The sequence below is a fragment of the Ixodes scapularis genome, unplaced genomic scaffold (genome assembly GCF_016920785.2).
Source record: "Ixodes scapularis isolate PalLabHiFi unplaced genomic scaffold, ASM1692078v2 PGA_scaffold6__148_contigs__length_123643588, whole genome shotgun sequence".
NCBI lineage: Eukaryota > Metazoa > Arthropoda > Arachnida > Ixodida > Ixodidae > Ixodes > Ixodes scapularis.
The window spans coordinates 26,067,354-26,087,197 of NW_024609881.1; the positions used below are offsets into that span (position 1 = coordinate 26,067,354).

General features: G+C 45.8%; 1 protein-coding gene across 1 annotated transcript in view; it reads left to right on the forward strand.

The window, feature by feature from the left end:
- LOC8036683 (fatty acid synthase-like) overlaps window positions 1–19,844 on the forward strand; it is a 157,598-nt gene that overhangs the window by 62,601 nt on the left and 75,153 nt on the right. Inside the window, 1 exon segment of the mRNA XM_042294718.1 lies at window positions 1,700–1,939. Coding sequence (XP_042150652.1) covers window positions 1,700–1,939 — 240 coding nt within the window.

Here is a 19,844-nt window from a genome sequence, read left to right on the forward strand (position 1 = left end):
CCCGTTCCCGAAACGAGCTCCCCATTTGAACCCGTCCTGTTTCGACCTATTCTTTAAACACCCTTCCCATATGAACCCGTCCCGTTTCGACCAGTTCCCTAAACGCCCTTCTCGTTTGAATTTGTCCTGTTTCGACCCATTCCCTAAACGCCCTTCTTATTTGAACCAGTTTCCGAAACACCCTTTGCGTTTGAACGCGTCCCGTTTCAACCTACTTTTATAAGGCCCTGCACATCGCAACCTCTTCACAAAAAGTCTCCATCGTTCTAAGCCTGGTCTGCGCACCTTTTCTGTTTAAGAATATGTTCTGAAGTAGCTTTACACGTCAACACGTTCTTAAAATATACAACCCTTTCAGGCAAGCTTAGGTTTAATATATTCCTACTTAACCCCTTAAAACGTTTTTTTGAAGATGGTTCCCAAAACGTGCAAGCGCGGAACGGACTATGTACACTGCGCGACACTGATACCGCGAACACGACGTTGGCTCTTTTTTCGACTTTTACTTCGAAATGGTTTTAGTAGGCACCAAAGTATACCGCTTAGGTCTGTGGCCCAGATGAGCACTTCTAAAAACACTAATATTTTTGAAAACAGCGTTTCGATTCTATAAGAAAACATAAAAACACGACGATCGCTTGTTCGCGCTAATATAGTGTCGCGCTCGGTGCAATAAGGGAGTCTTATAGAATAACGTACTCAAGCACTTTGGGCAAGCTAAAATTAGCATCGCCATAGGTTTTACATCGCAACGCTATTTTTTCGGTACCCAAAGCGCTTGCGTACGTTTTTCTAAATCTTCCTAATAGTGAACTAGATATTTTTGAGAGCGATGAATCAGACAGGTTTACAAGCATATGACTGGGACTTTATTTTGTTTGCAATTTATAACACAACCCTCGCTCACACGGAAAAAGCTTGAAGGCTTTCGAGCTTCAAGACGTCTTTTAGTTATTATTTTTAACGACGCTGTAGTGAATTTGCACTTCGCTTTTTTTTTTTGTATTCAACGAACCTAAAATATTAATGAGCAAACTTCTTGCTATCAACAACAATTTATGATTTACGGCACTAGATTGCCCAGGCACGGCCCGGGCCGGCCCGGGCCGGCGCGGCCCGAGAACTTTTTTGTTCAAGCCCGAGCCCAGCCCGGGCCCGAGAAAATACGTGCTACCCGGCCCGAGCCCGGCCCGCGGGCCGGGCCGGGCTCGGGCTTTCGGGCTGGCCCGGGCCCGTGCAGTGCTCTAATCGGTATCGGTGACGCCAAAAAATAGAAGGTTGTTGCAGCGGGATCTGCCCTCCCCGTCGTCACAATGGGTTTTCAGCTGTGAAAGTTCGTTTAGGGCTGTAGTAAGCTGAGGTTCGGCAGGTGCGTCGCTACCGATATTCTTCGGCTTTAGTAAGTCGAGCTAAGTTGTGCTGTTTTTAACGCGTTCTTCCACCAAGTAGTATAGATGGTGCTAGCTGTCTTGTCGCGAGAGATTCCAAGAGGGTGTAATTCACATGGTCGTAGGCAATCTCAAGTGTGCAAACCAGCCTTTACGCGGTTCATGTCCCGAGCATTTCTCTCGCAGGGTTGCGCTTGTTTCGTGTGAGCCGAAACGTACCGGTCGTTGTATTTCCAGAATAAAGACGTAACAATGTCGGTGCACGATTGAGGCGGCGGAGAGGTCACCCTGCCCGCGCGTGTGTTCCGCAGGCAACCTGCCTGGGGCTGATGAAGCGGGACGTGGTGGACGTGCCGGCCTTCTTCCTGACCTTGCTGGGCAAGCTGCACGCCAAGGGTGTGCCCCTGCAGCTGGAGCCCCTGTTCCCCCGGGTACCGTGGCCCGTGCCCAGGGCTACGCCCAACGTGGCTCACCTGGTCAGCTGGGACCACTCGGAGTCCTGGTCGGTGGCTACCTACAACGACTTCCCCACCTCGGCTCAAGTGAGTGTTGCTGCAACGCCCGCCGGGAAAAGGCCGATTTACGCACTTGCGTCTGGTTGCAACCAAGCGCGTTGTGCATCCTTTCTCTCCCTGTTATTGTTGAAACGTTTTATGTTACATGAAAAGTGAATAAGCTGCTGTTTTGCTTGACTGTATCGTGCATTCAAGCTGGAAAACCTGGATTTGTTAGAAGATTTTAAGGCATCTGGACAAGTCTGGGAATTGTCGGGCAATCATCCAAAACTTTGTTAATTCTGAGAAAATAACCGAGGAAGGCGGCGCAGCGACACGCAACAAAGCGGGACGGCGTGGCTTGCGGTGGTACGGATGACCTTCGCGCCTTGCGACAGTTTCCCAAGGTAAGACTGTGCAGCTTTAGCCACTACCCGACTCGCCGGAACAGATAGGAACAGCCCGAACATCCTCTGAAACCCTATTTTCTGCACATTCGTAATGATCGGGCCGTTTTATCGAAATACTCGGCAAAAACCCAGTAAAGACGGGGGACTCGAGAGAAGCAATTTCGTAGACACTTTGCCGTAGTCATCTGGACTAGTGGTGCAGGAATAACAGGAAGAGAGAGACGTCAAGAAAAATGAAGCCGGGACTAAAACCGTAATACTAACTGAAACCGAAAACCGTTCAGGAACGAAATATTTTCAGTAACCGTAACCGGAACGAAACCGTTATTTAAAGTTTATGAAAACCTTAACCGTAACCATGACCTTAAATTATTTACCAATAACCTATATCAGCCAAAAAATAAATATTAGTTTTTTTTTTAACAATGACCTTGAGGAGGGGTCTTGAAATGTTGTGGCCATTTGACAGAGTTACCGACCACGAGTGGTGCATCTGGTAATAAATTTGAGTTCAATATAAATTTAGTATTATTAATATTTAGCTGGTATTAGTGGTCGAGCAAATAATGAAAAGTCTTTATTTCTTAATCAGCCACACTCCTACAATCCCTACATCTACTCAGTGCGTGTCATCGACAAGGAATTCACTAATAAGTTAGAATTCTGAGATGTCCATCCAACTCGGTTCTTTCAAAACGTCCGGACATTGAATGGTCGGTCTGGTTTCTTCAGGAGTTTGTCTCAGCCCCACCCACGTTCCCATCTGTAATCTCTAAAATTTGAGTCTGAGGCGCGGTTGAACTTTGAACTCAATGGGAGTAAAAAGTGTGACACAGCACAAACAAAACACCAAGGGGAGCGAAGCTGGCAGAAGAATGTGAAGAGGGAGCTCCTGGTGAACCTCAAAACGGCGTAGCGATGTTTCACCAGGAGACCCAGCTTCTTCAGGGCTGAAGAAGCTAGGTCTCTGAAGAGCCCTGAAAAAGCTAGGTCTCCTAGTGTAACGCCGGCACGCCATTCTGAGGCTTGCCTGAAGCTCCCTCTTCACAGCACAAACAAGCAATCGCCGTTTTTGTTTTTTTTTCGCATTTAAATTGCACATTAGTTTAGACCTTAGGTTCCGTTATTTCACACTCCAGGTGTGAGCAGGGGGAAAGACGTTTAGGCGGTAAGTTGCGCGGTTTGCGTGTCGTTTCAGCTCAATCACAATGCTAATATAACGGCTTGACGAATCGACTTGTGTGCTTTGTGTGATAAGAATCCTGTGCAATGTGACTATCGTTCGTGCTTCCAGTATCTGTCGGTTTGTGGCTCTGAACTCCACCACCGATGTATGACCTCGGTTTCTTAGAGGAAAAAATAATCATCTTATCTCCCCCTCCTTCCTTCGCCCAATCACCTCATAAACGGCGAGGGGGAATAATACGACCAAGGCAGTGAAAGATGAAAAGGGCATGGAAGAGGACGTACTGAGCAAAAATTGAGAGCGCGAAGTGTTGTACTATGTCTTCCTCTAAGGATTATACCCCCGTCAGACGGTCTACCCCTACAAAAATAGTCTATGGCCGCCTATAGAAAATCCTTTGTTTGGCCGGCTATAGAGAGTTGGCCCACTAGCTATAGCCGCCTATATGGCTCTCTGTAGCTTTTCCTATGCTCTCGCCTATGGCTGTCTATAGATTTTTCAATGAAAAGCTAAAAATGTCGTGTGGTTTACTCTTTGGGTTTCTGTAGAAAGGATGCAATAACCGCCTATAGCTTTCCTTACTGTTCTTTAGCCATCTGTAGCGTATTGTATGATCTGCTAAAGAGATCTTTATGGCTTACTCTATGGATATTTTTAGACAGCGTGCTATAGCAGCCTATGGCTTTTTCTATGGTTTCTTTAGCCGCCTATGGCTTTTTTTATGGTTTCTTTAGCCGCCTATTGCTATCTGTATGGTCCGCTATAGCTCGCTCTGTAGTTGGTTCTATGATTCTCTCTACCCATTGTGCTATAGCTTCTTTTAGCCTTTCCTACGGTTTCTTTAGCCACCTATATCCCTCTGTATCGTTTGCTATAGCTTATTTTATAGCTCGTCCTATAGTTTCTTTTAACGTCGTGCCATAGCTTTTTCTATGGTTCCTTTAGCAGCGTATAGCCCTCTGTATGGTCTGCTTTAGCTCGTCCTATGATTCCTTTTACCATCTTGTTATAGCTGCCTAAATTTAGTTTTACAGCAATCGTATGAAAGTGCAACAAATTATTTATTGTCTCTGTTTCTTAAAAAAAGTGCCGACCTCGGTTTTAAATATAAAAGAAGGTTGTACATCTCAACCTTATTTAAGACATTTCGAACTTAATGAAAACATCTAATACCCTTGTTACACGGGCACATTTAACTGCAGTTACGCTAAGCCGCAGTTGGCGCACAATACTTGCGGACAACATTCTGTGGCTATGCAGTCAAAGCAATGGGCGAACGTGCGCTTGAGCATCTTGAGCATCTATCGAAGCAGTGCACGCGCGCTCTTCACTTGTTATGGAATAGTTGTCCGAGAGTATAGTGCGGTATCTGTGGTGCCGCGCAACAGCAGTTAAGCTGAGTTAACCACGGTTAAGTGTGCCCGTGTAACAGGGCTATTAAACAGCGAGCAAACCCTTCAACAACAAAAATGCACTCGCCCCAGGTGTTTGCAAAAAGGCAGGTAAACAGACACAAGGAATTGTTTTCAAATCGTTTAGAATTTTATTACACACTGCGTATTTTATAGATAAAGTACAAACTAAGCTATTTCTAATATGTGAAGATGTACAACTAAGCTGTTATAGAACTGAGAAGATTGCAATGCAAACAAGAACCGGGGTAATTCTTGGGTAGTGTCTAGTCTTCCGGCTGCGGGCCGACATGTTTCCCCGAAATTCTACCGGCAGCCGCCATTCACTGGCGGTGCAATTAGTTCATCGAACGACGTTCATCGACAGATCGTTTCATCAACACAAGATGTTTCATGAACAGCTGAGAATAGTTTTTCGTTTCTTTTGTAATGAGCCAGTGCAGACCCCCAAGAAGTGGCGTGAACGGGAGGGCTGGGTCGGTGAGCACGTGCCTCAGGAATACACGCGCGACAAAATGCCCCTACAACGTGCAATTCGCGTAACTAATGTCGACGAAACGTGTGTCCGTAGAACGTGCATTCACGAAAAGGTGGCAACAAAACCTGTTTTCACGAAAAGCAGGGAGAATAAGAAAGTCAGTATTTTACCCCAGTTGTGACATTATTTCAGACGGATAATGGCCGGCGACAGTCGGTAAAATTTCGAGGGAAACTATTCTCCCGGCTGCCAAGAGGTAGACACTGCCTAAGTCTAGAGGTTATCCGCAAGAGTACCCGTAGAAGAACGGTCGATTGTCGCCAAGTAGGTTGCAGCGCACTTATGTTGAATATATCGGACTTTAAAGATGTCATCCGAGATATATGTCGACATGGGCACTGCAGAACAACCACTCAAGCACAAAAACGAGTAGGAAGGGATCTGTGAAGATTCAACAAGATCTATCACACGCTGTCATTTGCCGAACCGAACACGAAACGCATCACAAGAATGTCTTTCTTTGAAGAAATCTTAACGGGTAGGACTTTTCGAACGAGATACCATTTACCACAGAAGCGAAATTAACAGCAGCCCCGCAAGCCGCTACTACACGCGAAAAGGTCCGCAAACAAGCATTCCGAGATTGTCAACGACTAATGCGTCATCCGACAAACCACGCGATCCCGCTTCTGCCGTTACCTGCGCACAGAGCGGAGTCAAGCGGTAAAAAAGTCTACGGTTGATTGGTCCGGCGAGTGAGCACCTTCTACCACGCTTTCAGCTTAGGGAGAGAGAAAGAAAGACAGAAGGAGTAGAAAAGCAGCACCTTCTTCAAGGCCAGAACGGGGGAGTGCTGTCAAAGACTAACCTTCAGGGGTATCCCAAATATAAACACAATTAGAGGGTTTGTCATTTGTACCCATGTTTGATAATGCAGTGAATGCTACGCGTGAATTTGGACTTCAGGAAGGTGCCGTGTTCTGCGTTATCACCAGTGTCGAGACTGTAGTCACGTGATCCTAACCAGAGACACGATTGGCCTAAAACACGCATAGCCTCTACTCTGCTGTCAATACCGAGTAAACAGGACAGCTCCATGAAGGCCAGGTTTTGAACTTCCAAAAACTGTGCTGCCCAGCCCAAAAGTGACTCAAAGCACGGCAAGTTTGAAGATATCATGTTTTACGCCATATAACCCACATTATATTTTCAAATGAACAACTAACCGCTACTATTTTTGCGCACGATGTCCACAAATAAATAAATAAATATATATATATATATATATATATATATATATATATATATATATATATATATATATATATAAAACTGAGAAGAAAAAAACCCTTAGTGAAAAACAGCAACAACGGACGATTTAATCTTCGACGTTTCGGCCGGAGTCCGGCCTTCGTCAGGAAGACTCCTGACGAAGGCCGGAAGTCAGGAAGACTCCGTCAGGAAGGATATATATATATATATATATATATATATATATATATATATATATATATATATATATATATATATATATATATATATATATAATTTTTTCGTAAGAGCGCAGATCTTGGGCCCCTGTTTCCGGGTTTCCGGGTTTCGCGGCGTGGCCGTCGGCGTCGCCGTCATACTGGCTCGCTATGGCGGGAAAACTGACGTCACGTGACCTCAACACCAATTCAGTTCCCTGCTCATTATAGCGGGGAAATTCAGTTTCTGCGCTAGACTTGCCGGACAAATTCAGTTTCTCCGCTAGATTTAGCGGGACAATTGACGTCACACAACCTCATGACCAAACCAATTTCCCGATAAATGACCTCAACACCAATTCAATTCTACGCTAAATTTAGAGCAGAAATTAAGTTTCTCCGTCAGATTTAACGGACAAAATCAGTTTCGCGGAGAAACTCAATTTTTTCATAGGTGATGTAACACCGGCATTCAAAACAGCCCTCTGAAGACTTCATTCAAGTCCAATAGACGAGTTTATAGCGCGAAAGACTGTAGTGACAAGAGCAGAACTCACCTCGGTAGCGGCGTAAGCAGCGGCTTTATGTTCGTTTACGCCCGCGTCGAGAACGACGAAATATACACAAAAAGATAAGATGTAAAAAACACATCACGCAGAAAGAAATACAAGCATGCCAGGGACACGGACAAAGTAGAAGACGTTAACACTACGAAATACATATACTTACAAACAAAATAAAAATACACTGGAAGAGAATGAGATAATAAGAGCTAAAAAACGAAAGATTGAGATGACGTCAACGCCGAGGTAAGGCAATGCGAAGGGACAGCAGCCGGCAGAACTTCAATAGGCAGCTAAGGACGTTTTTGTGATCGCGGGTATATAGCACCGGCGACGTACGCCCCATTGAGCTGGCTAAAGAAACTTGTCGCCCCGAGCGAGTGAATGAATGACTCTTCCACTTTCCGGTCTCTGCAGTGCAAAGAAGGTCGCGGGTATATAGCCTAAGCAACATAAAACAGCATTGAGCCGGCTAAAAAAAATTGCATGATCGCGAGTCTATAGCTCGAGAAACGTACATTCCTCTATAGCCGGCTAAAGCGCATTGAAAGGTAGGAGGCCTATAGCTTTGGTGACATAAAGCACTATTGAGTCGGCTAAAGAAAATTCAATGGTCCCGAGTCTATAGATCATGGGAAACAAACCACTCTATAGACGCTTTACAGCAGCTGTGCATGGGCGCCGCCATAACTGACCTTCAGTTTTTGTTCCCTCCTATTCCGTTCGCTTCACTTCATCATTACCACAGCACGACAGGTTATTGCCATTTTAGATGCTACTGAGTTCTTGTGCCCGGCATAGGCCCTTGTGAAGACCCGTCAACGCCCGCTTCAGCGGCTCGGTATCTCGGTAAGACAAGAGAAGGGCGGCTATGGCGGCTCAATCTGGCGCGTGTGTAAAGCGTCTATAACCGGCTAAAGCACACTGAATAGTCGCGGATCTCTAGCACTAAGGACATACAATTTCCTATAGCTCCCTAAAGGAAATTGAATAGTCGCGCATCTATAGCTTTTTAGGCATATATTGTTATAGCCAGCTATAATAATCTGAATGTTCGAGATTCTATAGCTTTGAAGAGATAGATTATTCTATAGGTGGCTATAGCGTGTTTTATGGTTTTTATGTTTTTTTTGTGGTTGACCATAGAGGGCCATACAGGGTAATAGCACACGATAGGATTTCCCAAAGACGTCCATAGACCATTTTCGTATCGGAAGTATAATGCCACTTAGGCCAAAAGCCTTCGGGATTCCCCAAGGTCATTCAATCTTTCGGGTGTCAGGCGCGTCGGAGAACATCTCTAATGCCATTTAGGAGATGCTAATTGCAATTGTAGTTTTCGATTTGTTGCAGGCAACGGTCACCTATTTAGCGAAATGAATGACTCGATAAAACAAAATTGCTGATATATTGCCACTTATTTTTGCACACAATATTGTGGGTTGTCTTTATATAATTTTTTTTCACGATTACTCGTGTTGCCTTTGCTAGCGAAGCAACTTGGCTTGGTACGGGCTGGTACGAGCCGCTTTAAAGGAAACCGTCCATTGTTGAGAGTTTGTTCTCTGTTCGGTTCCTTGCCTGCTCGCTCCCGAAGCAGCAGAGAGTTGACCAATCATTGGCCAATGGCTGGTAATGGTCCTTTGCCCAGTGGCCAGACAGTGGCCGGAGATTGGTCAATGGCTGGCCTTTTTCTGTTCATTGGCCGATGGCCACTGGCCATCAGCCATCGGCCAAGCATTGGCCAATGGATGACCACTCTACTGCCACTGGCCAAAAGACCATCGCCAGCCATTGGCCATTGCTTGGCCAAAATCCGTGCTGCTTGGGTCTGCTCTGTTTACCCCACCGATTCCGGTTGTGTGGACAATGGAGCGTTCGAAACCGTTAGAGGCTCAAGTTGCTGTTCTTTCTTGTATGCCCGCGCAGCAGCAAAGCTTTCTGGCTGCCATCCGAGCTGTCGTGTCATCAGCGAAAAGTAAAGCCGATCGCTTGGAGGGCCAGATGCTGGCCCTCCAAGCAAAATACAGTACAATGCAAAAGTAAAGTTATAAAACGAAACCACAAGCGAAGGAGAAATGAGAACACAAAAACAAGATCAAGAGCGAAGATATAAGGAGAAAAGGAGAGCGCAGTGCTGAGCAGTGATGAGCAGTGACGAGTACGAACAGGAAGGAACAGAGGAGGACGTGATTGCTGTGCCAGCGAGTATATATGTACGTAAAAAGGACGCTAAAATCGCTCTGAAGTAGGCAGACAGCTTCATTAATTGCTTTAAAATTTATTTCAACTGATAATTTTCTAAATAACGGTATGTATGTTTTTATTATTTTCGTAGTCATCCGTGATCGCTGTCGACGAGAGTAGGCAGTTGAGGCGTTAACGGAGTTGTGGTAACTCCGTTGATCGTAAATGTCATTCAGCCCAAATAACATTTGACTTGCGTGTCTGACACCGCCTAAATGACATTTGAGTTAAAGGACATTTACTCCAAAGACCTTCAAGACGCCCGCCTGATAGTGGTATTAAAGGGGCTCGGAAGCGAAATGTTTGCACTTTTATTTCTTTGTTTAGATGTGGTCCATGTTGTGCCGGCCGCCCAGAAACACTGGCCTAGACCAGTGTTTCTGGGCTGCATGCAGAGAAGGCAAGAAAACTCATTTTAAAACGAATGAACAGATTTCAATATTTCGTCTGGTGGCGGTCTGTGAAGTTCCGTTGGAAGGCCGTCACGTCATGAGTTTGTAATACCCCTGTCAGACGGCAGCTAAAATGACACTTACGCCAAATGACATTCAGGTTTTCAAATGACATTCAGGATGGGACCTGCCAGACGACAACTAAAATGACATTTAAGTGATGTTTATTACTACCCCTGTCAGACGGGCACGTTAAATGACATTTAAGCAAAAGGACATTACAGCTCGGCCAATCCACGTATTTAATACGACACCCTTCACGTGCACGCGCCCCGTGCAGAATCAGGATCACGAGCTGATTCGCCGAGCGGTGAATGACATTCGATTAAAATGACATTTACTTTCCCGTTTGACAGGGGTATAAGAAGCAACGCCAGTCCACGGCAGTATAGACCGATTGCTATTGCCGACGTGAGCGATCGAAAGCGTCGCTGTGGTCGGCCCACCACAATTGGCCGAATGCTGACTATGACGTCAGCAAAAGGTTTTCTCATCGACGCAAATATGAGGAATGTAAGAACTTCAATTTTGACGGTGTTGGCAGTGTTACTTTGAGAGCTCTATGATTTGAGGCTTTCACCATGCTCATTAAAAAATCCATCGAGCTTGTTGTTCACAAGGTAATGACGTCACGAAAGGTAACCAAACGAGGGCGCCACCGAAACATCGATCTCGCCGCTAATATTACCCAAGCATCAAGGAGAATAGGAAGTATTCACTGGCGGCCATAGCTGTGTGCGCGACTGCTGAGCGCGTGCAGATGGCGAGCTTCCACGGTTCTTTTGGAACGTGCATTCCCCACCATCAAGATTGCCAGTCTTAGCAACCTATCAATATATGCTCGTTCTGAGCAGCCTCCCCCCCCCCCCCCCTACCCTTCCCATAATCCCCTTCCCCCGTCACGATTGGATGACTTTATCAAGAAATCGTGATGTATCCCATTTCTTTAATAAATACGTTTTCTCACTCACTCATGCGCTCTAGACAGCACCCACAAATATGGCGTCCAGTGAATACTCCTTATACAAGGATTGGCGTTCCACGCGCCACACGGGCAGGCCTTCCCCGTATAAAAGATTTGACGTAAGTACCGCAAATAAAGCGTCGACGAACGCGCGTGCAAGGTGCAATTTGTTTGAGGCATTTGCTTTAGAAAAGTTATTAGGGAGTTTTAGAATAGCGCACGCTAGAGCTTTGCGCACGCAAAGAATAGCGTCGTCGCCACTGCGCATGCTCCGAACGCAAACCAGGTTTTGCGCTTTGCGTGCGCAATTTTAGCGTGCGCTATTTCTCGGAAATAGCGTGCGTACGCAAAGAGTTTTTGCGCTTCTTCAATGAGGATTCGCGATGACAAGTTGGATAAAGCCAAGACGAGCACAGTTAAAAAAATGGCGGCTTGCAGGATTATGTCGGCGGCTGCTTTGGCGGCGTCGTGAGTGCGACGTTGGCGGCATCTCGCGACTGGGGTTTTCAATACGGGACGACTTTGTACTCGGTTTGGCAACGATCACCGGCAACTTGATGCTTGCGAGGCGCAAACATTTCTCGGCGAAGGTACGATGTGCGAAGGTCAGCACACGAGACCTCTCTTGCCGAGGCGACGCAAGCGGACATGATCGGTCAACCGCTCGCGTCGCATTCTCATGTTTAAACAAATCTAAAATTCTACTCTGGACAAGGAAACTTTTTTTTCTGAAGTGACAGCATTTCATGTGTGATATAAAAATTGTTACTTTATCTTGGTGGCGTTGCCAGCGCGGGATGCTTGGGCTTTTGCGTCGCGACGGAGAAACGCTATTCTAAAACTCTCCTGCGTCGCGTGCGCTAATACAAGCGCTAAATTTAGCGCTAGCGTGCGCTAAAATTGCGTACGTTATTCTAAAACTCCCTATTACTGCTGAAGCCAGCACGTGGGGCGCGTGGAACACCAATCCCTGCATTCTCCTTGATGCGTGGGTAGTTTAGCAATTAGCGGCGAGATGTTTTGGTGGCGCCCTCCTACAGTTCCCCCTTGTGACGTCATTACCTTGCAAACAACAAGTTCGATGGTGTTTGTTATTAGCATGGTGGAAGCTTGAAATCATAGCGCTCTCAAAGGAACACTGCTAACACCGTCAAAATTAAAGTTCTTTCATACCTCTTATTTCCGTCGATGATAAATCTCCTTTCCAACGTCATAGTCAGCGTTCGGCCAATCGTGTAAGTCCGACCACAGCGACGCTTTCGGTCGCGCACGTCGCCAATAGGTCTATTGGAGTTAGTTAGTCCTGGATGTTACTTGGCGGAGAACGCTCATCAGCTGAGCCTGCAGCCAAAACTACCAGCGCGAGCTAGCCCGTGCTCCTGGCTTTGAGACATGTATTTCTAGCGCAAGCGCTCGATCGTTCTGCGAAGAACGCTTCAAAGCATGCAACCTCGAGCTCTCGCGGTTGTGGCATTGGCTACAGTCTCAGCTCCACGGTGCTTCTGTAACGTGCATTCCACGCCATCGAGATTGCCGTTCTTTGCAGACGTTAGCTAAGAGCTTGATCTGAGGATGCGGGGACCTTTGTCAGCCAACCATACACCATTGCTGGGTACTGGCGACTGTTTCTTCTTACTGGTTCCCTCGAGCAACTACTTCTGCGGAATGAAACTAATACGGTGATGCGAACGCTTGTGGCACAGAAAATACCGACATGACCGCAAATGACGTTACGGGCAAGCTACGTATTCACGGTGAGAAGCTCGCAAGGGGCGCTTCTGTTTTCCTCACTCTGAGTAGTACACGTGCTACCCACGCGGTTATGTTTTATTTTTCATATAGACGCTTTCAGGCAGCTGTGCATGGGCGGCGCCATAACCGACCTTCAATTTTTGTTTCCTCTTATTCCGTTCGCTTCACTTCACCATTGCCACAGCAGGACAGATTATTGCCACTTTAAGTGCTACTGTGTCCTTCTCCCCAGCATAGGCTTCTCTAGAGGCTCGTCAACGCCCGCTTCAGTGGCTCGGCATCTCGGTAAGAAAAGAGAGGGTCGGCAATAACGGATCAACCTGGCGCGTGTGTAAAGCGACTATTGCATAGGAGGTTGGCATTGCACGAGCTTGCACCAGCAGAAAAAGTTGAAGTATCCTCACTCCGGGTTGTGAACAAATTCCAACAAGTGGCGATGCCCAAACTTCTCCCCGCGAATAGACCATAGGCCGTACAGTCCTCGGATAATACTACTAGGCGAGATTGTCGCGCGTTGACGCCACCAAACGGCAAGGCTCGCAACTACAGTGCCCCTGACAGTGCATGAACTATTCACGTCACGAATGTGATACGCATTGCGCTTCTCGCTGGCCGACTTTGAAGCGACGGAAGCTCATGCTCACGTCATTTCTTTAACGAAATGACGTGAGCGGTAGCTCTCAGCTCCTCGCTTCAAAGTCGGCCAGCGAGAAGCGCGATGCGTATCGCGCTCGTGACGTCAATAGTTCATGCACGCTCCAGGGCACTGTAGTTACGATCGCCTTGCCGCTTGGTGGCGTCAACGCGCGGCAATCTCGCCTAGTAGTAATATTTGAGGGGGAGAGCTCGAGGTCGCTGCTTCGAAGCCTTCTTCCGTAGAACGAGCACTCGCGCTAGAAATGCGTGTCTCAAAGCCAGGAGCGCTGGCTAGCACGCGCTTGCAGCTTTGGCTGCAGTTTCTGCTTATGGGTGAACGGAGCATAGTAAACGCGTTAGCGTCTCCGACAAGTCACATTCAGGACTAAGTAACTCCACGAGCGAACCATACTGCTGACAAGTGGCGCTGCATCTTAGGCACTCATAGAGTTCCTGTATAGGAGGTATTCACTGGACGCCATATTTGAGGGCGATGTTTAGAGCGCATGCTCAGAACGAGCTCACATTAATAGCCTGCTAAGGCCGGCAACCTTGATGGTGCTAAATGCACGCTCCAAAAGGACTGCGGAAGCTCGCTGTCGGCACGCGCTCAGCAGCAGCGCACACGGACACGTGACACGGATATGGCCGCCAGTGAATACTCCCTATAGGCTCCCTACGGGAGCCAGAGTTGCGCGTTCATGCATGGCATGTGGATACAGCTTCTCACGTGACTGAACTCGGCGAATAGCAGCGCCGCGCGTTCGAGGCGCGCGGCGTGCTCAAAAGCCGGGAAACGTACTCCGGGGCGCGTGCAACGTCTACTTTTCCGCACGACACTTGATACGGCTTCTCACGTGATCGGATCTCGGCGAATAGCGGCGAGGGCGGTACGCGGCACGTGGAATCAAACGCGCAACTCTGGCTCCCGTAGGGAGACTATACAGGAACTCTAGGCACTCATTACGTCGCGGCATTCCAACGGAGCTTCACTGACCGCCACCAGACGCAATTTTGAAATCTGTCCATTTGTTTTAATATCATTTTTCTTGGCTTCTCTTCGTGCAGCCCAAAAACACTAGCCTAGGCTAGTGTTTCCGGGCTGCCGGCACAACATAGACCACAAAAAATGAGTGCGAAACATTTCGTTTCCGTACCCCTATATGTGCGCTGCAACTAGGGATGTTGCGAACCGGCTAAGTTCGAATTCAACCACGTTCGAGTTTTTCAAAATTTTATTGGAAATTATTGTGGCAATATGAGCTAGTTGGTTCATGGTTGTAGACAAGCGCTGAAGCGCCGAAGACAATAGACAAGGACAAGACGTTGACGTAAACACTGGCGCTTTGAAAAGTTCGAGAAAGTTCTACTAGGGTTCGACTGTTATGCGCATGCACAACGGGCTGGCTCAGTTAGCTTTGCACTGAACGGTGATGACCAAATTATCAAGTCAAACATTCTACTTTTCGTAAGTACAGCACTGTTTGCTTGTTTTGGTAATATGGCAAGAATAAATTATGTTATTGTCATCGGTGCCGGATGCTGATGTTTAGCTAATTAGAAATGCGACATTGGTTTGTGAAGAAATACAATGACGTTTGTTATATGAAATTTACTTTGATTAGATGAACAGGTTTCTTTCGCGTCCGTTACGTGGCGTACATCCTGTCGTTCTGTTCAAAGCAGTTTCTTGTTCCGAGGCAGGTGCTATGGGTAAGTTTCAGTTCTCCGAATCGCGCTCGCGAAGCGTCACGTGTCCAAGGATATACATTACACATCTGCCAAGGCCGGAGAAACAAGCTGTGCTAGCTAAACGTGTAACAGGCTGTAGTTGAGCTTGTTCGTGCATAATACTATAGTAGGTGGAGTACTTGAACTTAAGAAAATATTTTTCTAAGTTCAGCTGGTCCTATTATAGCTAAACGTGTGGAGGAGCTACATTACACATCCTGCCGAGGCCAGGCGAACAAGCTGGGCTAGCTAAAACATTTAAGGTTTTAGAATCATGTACCGTTGAGAGTAACTATTTAAAAAAAAAACTATTTCGTAAAAACATATTTTACAAAACTAGACATGGTTATATCAATGTCTAGCCACACTGTCCACAAAGTCGAACCTTGCAGCGGAAAAATAATTTAGTCATTAGTTGTTCCTACTGCAGGAGTTTAGTCTACCCGAACATGGCGATACTGCTATTCATGGCGATACTGCTATTCACTGTAGGGGAAATCGGTGGCCGATGCCTTGTAAGGGCGTGCATCGGTAGAGACGTACAACGTAAATCACAACCAAATTGGGCTTTATGGAAATTTAATACGAGACTATTAGAAGACAAAGAGTTTAGCAAGCGAGTTCGAGAAAAGTTTAATGAGGCGAGTACGAACCACCTATTCGGCATTTTTGCCCAGTGGGACTCGTTTAAACAAGAAATTAAGAATGAAGCAATTGAATGCTCGTGCATAACATCATTCCATGCAGAGAAAGACAAAAATCTTCTTTTACGCAACCTACAGACCCTCCACGAGCTAGAGTGTGAGACGCCTGGTTTGTTTCATGAAGAAATACTACGAGTGAAGTGTCAGATGCAAAGTCACGAACAAAAACGGTTCCATGGAGCACTAGTACGGTCTCGTTGTAGACGATTTCTATCCTCCGAGGCACCCACTCGACGAGCACTTGACGATGAGACTCGAAATAGACAGTCAAAAAGAATACAACTTCTGAATTGTAACGGGGCATTATCATCTGACGAACTTGACATCATGAATGCTTTTGAAACACACTACCAGAGCCTCTTCGGGCAAACACAATCGATAAATAGAGAAAAAGGTAAATATCTAGTCTCTTTGATGCCCCAGGTTAGCCAGCTTAAGAGCGATCTCCTTGGTAGACCAATCACATTGGAAGAAGTACAATGCGCGATAGATGAATTACCCAATTCAAAAACACCAGGGCCCGATGGACTCCCAGCAGAGTTTTATAAAGAATACAAGGACCTCCTAAGCCCGTTTTTACTTAAAGTATTTCTGGAAGCGTATGAGCAGGAAACACTACCACCTTCTTTTTATAAGAGCCATACAGTTTTAATCCCAAAAAGTAAAGAGGCAGATAAACTCCTAAATGTTGAAGGGTACCGCCCTATCACACTCTGCAATGTGGACTACAAAATCTTTGCAAAACTTCTGACAAAACGACTTCAATACATCACATCCAGCGTTGTTGGCAATCACCAGACTTGTGGAATTAAGGGCAGAACGATACAGACAAACATACACGTAGCTCGTACAATAATAAAGAGCTGTTGTGCTCATGCAGAACAAGTGGCTATGGTTCAAGTGGATTTAGCAAAAGCTTTTGATCGCGTCTCCCATATTTTTCTATTCGACATACTCCGCCACGTAAACTTAGGACCAACACTTTTTAAAGGAATAAAGATATGCTACCGCAATTGTACCACTAGGCTTAGAGTCAATGGCTCTTTGTCAGGTCCAATTCGTCTAGAGTCATCTGTCAAACAGGGATGCCCCTTGTCCCCCCTTTTGTTTGCACTATACTTAGAGCCCCTATGTCTAAGCGTAATAAATAGCCCAACTGTAGAAGGATACCGTTTCTACTCCACAGAGGTCAAAGTCTTGGCCTATGCGGATGACATTGCGTCCTTCTGTAAGGACAAACGAAGCGTAGACAATGTGTTCGCTTTAGCTCAAAACTTCTGTTCCACGACTGGAGCGCTCATCAACAAGGCAAAGTGTACTGGCTTCTGCTGCGGGCAATGGGCCACAACACCTTCAAAGTACGCTGGCATTTCATGGAGCTGCATTGCCCCTCAGTACTTAGGAGCTCCTTTTAATTGCGTGAGGAACAATAGACATTATTGGACAGAAAGGGTTGAAAAGATGAAAACCCAAGCGGCAATAATGAAAGTAAATCAGTGGTCTATTTTTGGACGGGCGAAAGCCTGTAATATCTTCTTAGCAGCAAAACTTTGGTACGCACTTCAGGTGATTTGCTGTACTAGAGGCCACATTCAGAAGTTTCACAGGGTGTTTGCAACTTTTGTATGGGGTTCCACTTGGGAACTCATGAGACGAGATAACCTGTTTCGTTCCGTTGAGCAAGGCGGTCTCGGGCATTTACTAGTGATGCAAAACTATCGATACTATCGATAGTTTTGGAAAAACTATCGATAGTGTCGCAGAACTATCGATAGTCGACTATCGATAGTACTATCGATAGTTTTTCGATAGTCGACTATCGATAGTCGACCATCGATAGCTTTTCGATAGTCGACTATCGATAGTACTATCGAGTGTTTTTCGATAGTCGACTATCGATAGTACTATCGATAGTTTTCCGACAGTAGGCTATCGATAGTTTTTCGATAGTCGACTATCGATAGTTTTTCGATAGTCGACTATCGATAGTTTTCCGACAGTAGGCTATCGATAGTACTATCGATAGTTTTAAGATAGTCGACTATCGATAGTTTTTTTTACTACCGATAGTCAGATTTTTGGCGGCTATGGAGACTATCGATAGTACTATTGATAGTTTTGCACCACTACTAGAGCGAACACGGTTGCCACACCGCCACTCGCCTGACCTTCCTCCTCTTTTCACCCGAACTCCCGTCTTCGTCATCACTGAAAGCTGAACCAAAGTTGGGATGGTAAGTTCTTGGGCTAGTTGGTGTCCGATTTGAAGAAAAAAAAAAAAAAAAAGCAAGAAAAAAAAAAGGGAGCGACGCAAACTGCTAGTGTCGGAAAACTATCGATAGTAGACTGTCGACAGTACTATCGATAGGTTTACGATTGTCGACTATGAATAGTTTTCCGATAGTCGATTAACGATATTTTTCCCATAGTCGACTATCGATAGTACTATCGATAGTTTTTCGATAGTTGACTATCGATAGTGCTATCGATAGTTTTTTTACTATTGATAGTCAGATTTCTGGCGACTATCGATACTATCGATAGTACTATCGATAGTTTTGCACCACTAGCATTTACACGTCTTTTTAAAACAAATTATATCACGCTTCTTGTTCTTCAGAACTGTGTCTCATGACTTCCTTCGAACTTACATGCAGGTAGCGCTTTCAAGTGCGTTGCCGTATTTGGTAGTAACAACAGTGCCTGCGAGCACATCTCGTCCATTGGGATACCTCGGAGAGGTTGTGAGCTCAATAGAGTTCCTTAAAGCACGTTTTTCCTTGGAATACTTATTTAAAGTGTCGCGGAAAGCTTTATATGTTGATCTCATCGATGCATTATTTCCTATACCCCTGTACCGAAGTATGTTCAGTAATGGCCCGGGACAAGACGTCCTGAAACGTGTGTGTAAGTTACATGTCTCACCGACAGCGAAGTCATTCTTTTATAAGCTACACAGTTCAACGTTGCCGGTAAAGCCTTGGCTGCGCGAAAAAGGAATATTAATTTGTTCCTTGGTCAGTGAACTGACGTTTGTGCAACCAGCCTGAAACAATAGAACATTGCTTTATTTTTTGCACCGACGCCTATTTGTTTTGGGATGTCCTACAAAGGACATTGAAGAAAGATCTGAATATCTGTGCATATACGATACGTTTTTGCCTTTAAACCAAAATAATACTTTTCCTTATGACCTGTTCACATTGATGGGTCTGCATAGCCTTTGGAAAACAAAGATGATTGATAGAAATGCTGATCCTCCACGGTCTACAAAGTCCAATTTCATAGAAACTGTGTCACATGTACGCAATGTGTACGACCACCTCAAGAAACGCCCAGAATGGTATACCCTTCTTGACAAATGTGTTCATCTTCCCGACTTTTAGGGATGTGACCCTATTCGAAATATGTTACCATAGCCCTCTTTCTTCGTATTTTCATGTGACCATTATCAGTCAGTTTGAATGTAAATAAGGGATAGCTCTGTTAGAATGTGTCTTGATTGTTTTTACTGTCCTTTTTCCATGTAATAAATACAAAAAAAAAAGAAATCGGTGGCCGAGTGGGCTAAAGCGCACACCCAGCTCGACGCGCGTGGAGCGAAAGCTCGCGCTGCAGAACCCAGAGATCGTGGGTTCGAGCCTCGCACTTGCCCGTTTCGATCTTGATGAGCATCGTACCGGCGTGCGGTCGTGTATCACTTTTGCGTAAGCACGTTAAGGACCCCAGGTTAGCAGTCGTACTGCACTGACAAAATTGCTCATCAATAGTGTAAACTAGAGTCGCCTCATCCTGGCAGACCGACCTTACGCTGTATAAATCACTAAAACATCCAATTTGACTTTGACTTTCTTCACTGTTGATGAGCAATTTAACCAGTGCAGTGCGACTGCTTTAACTTGTACCACGCAGTAGTAATACACGACTGCGCGCCGATACGATGTTCATCCAGATCGAA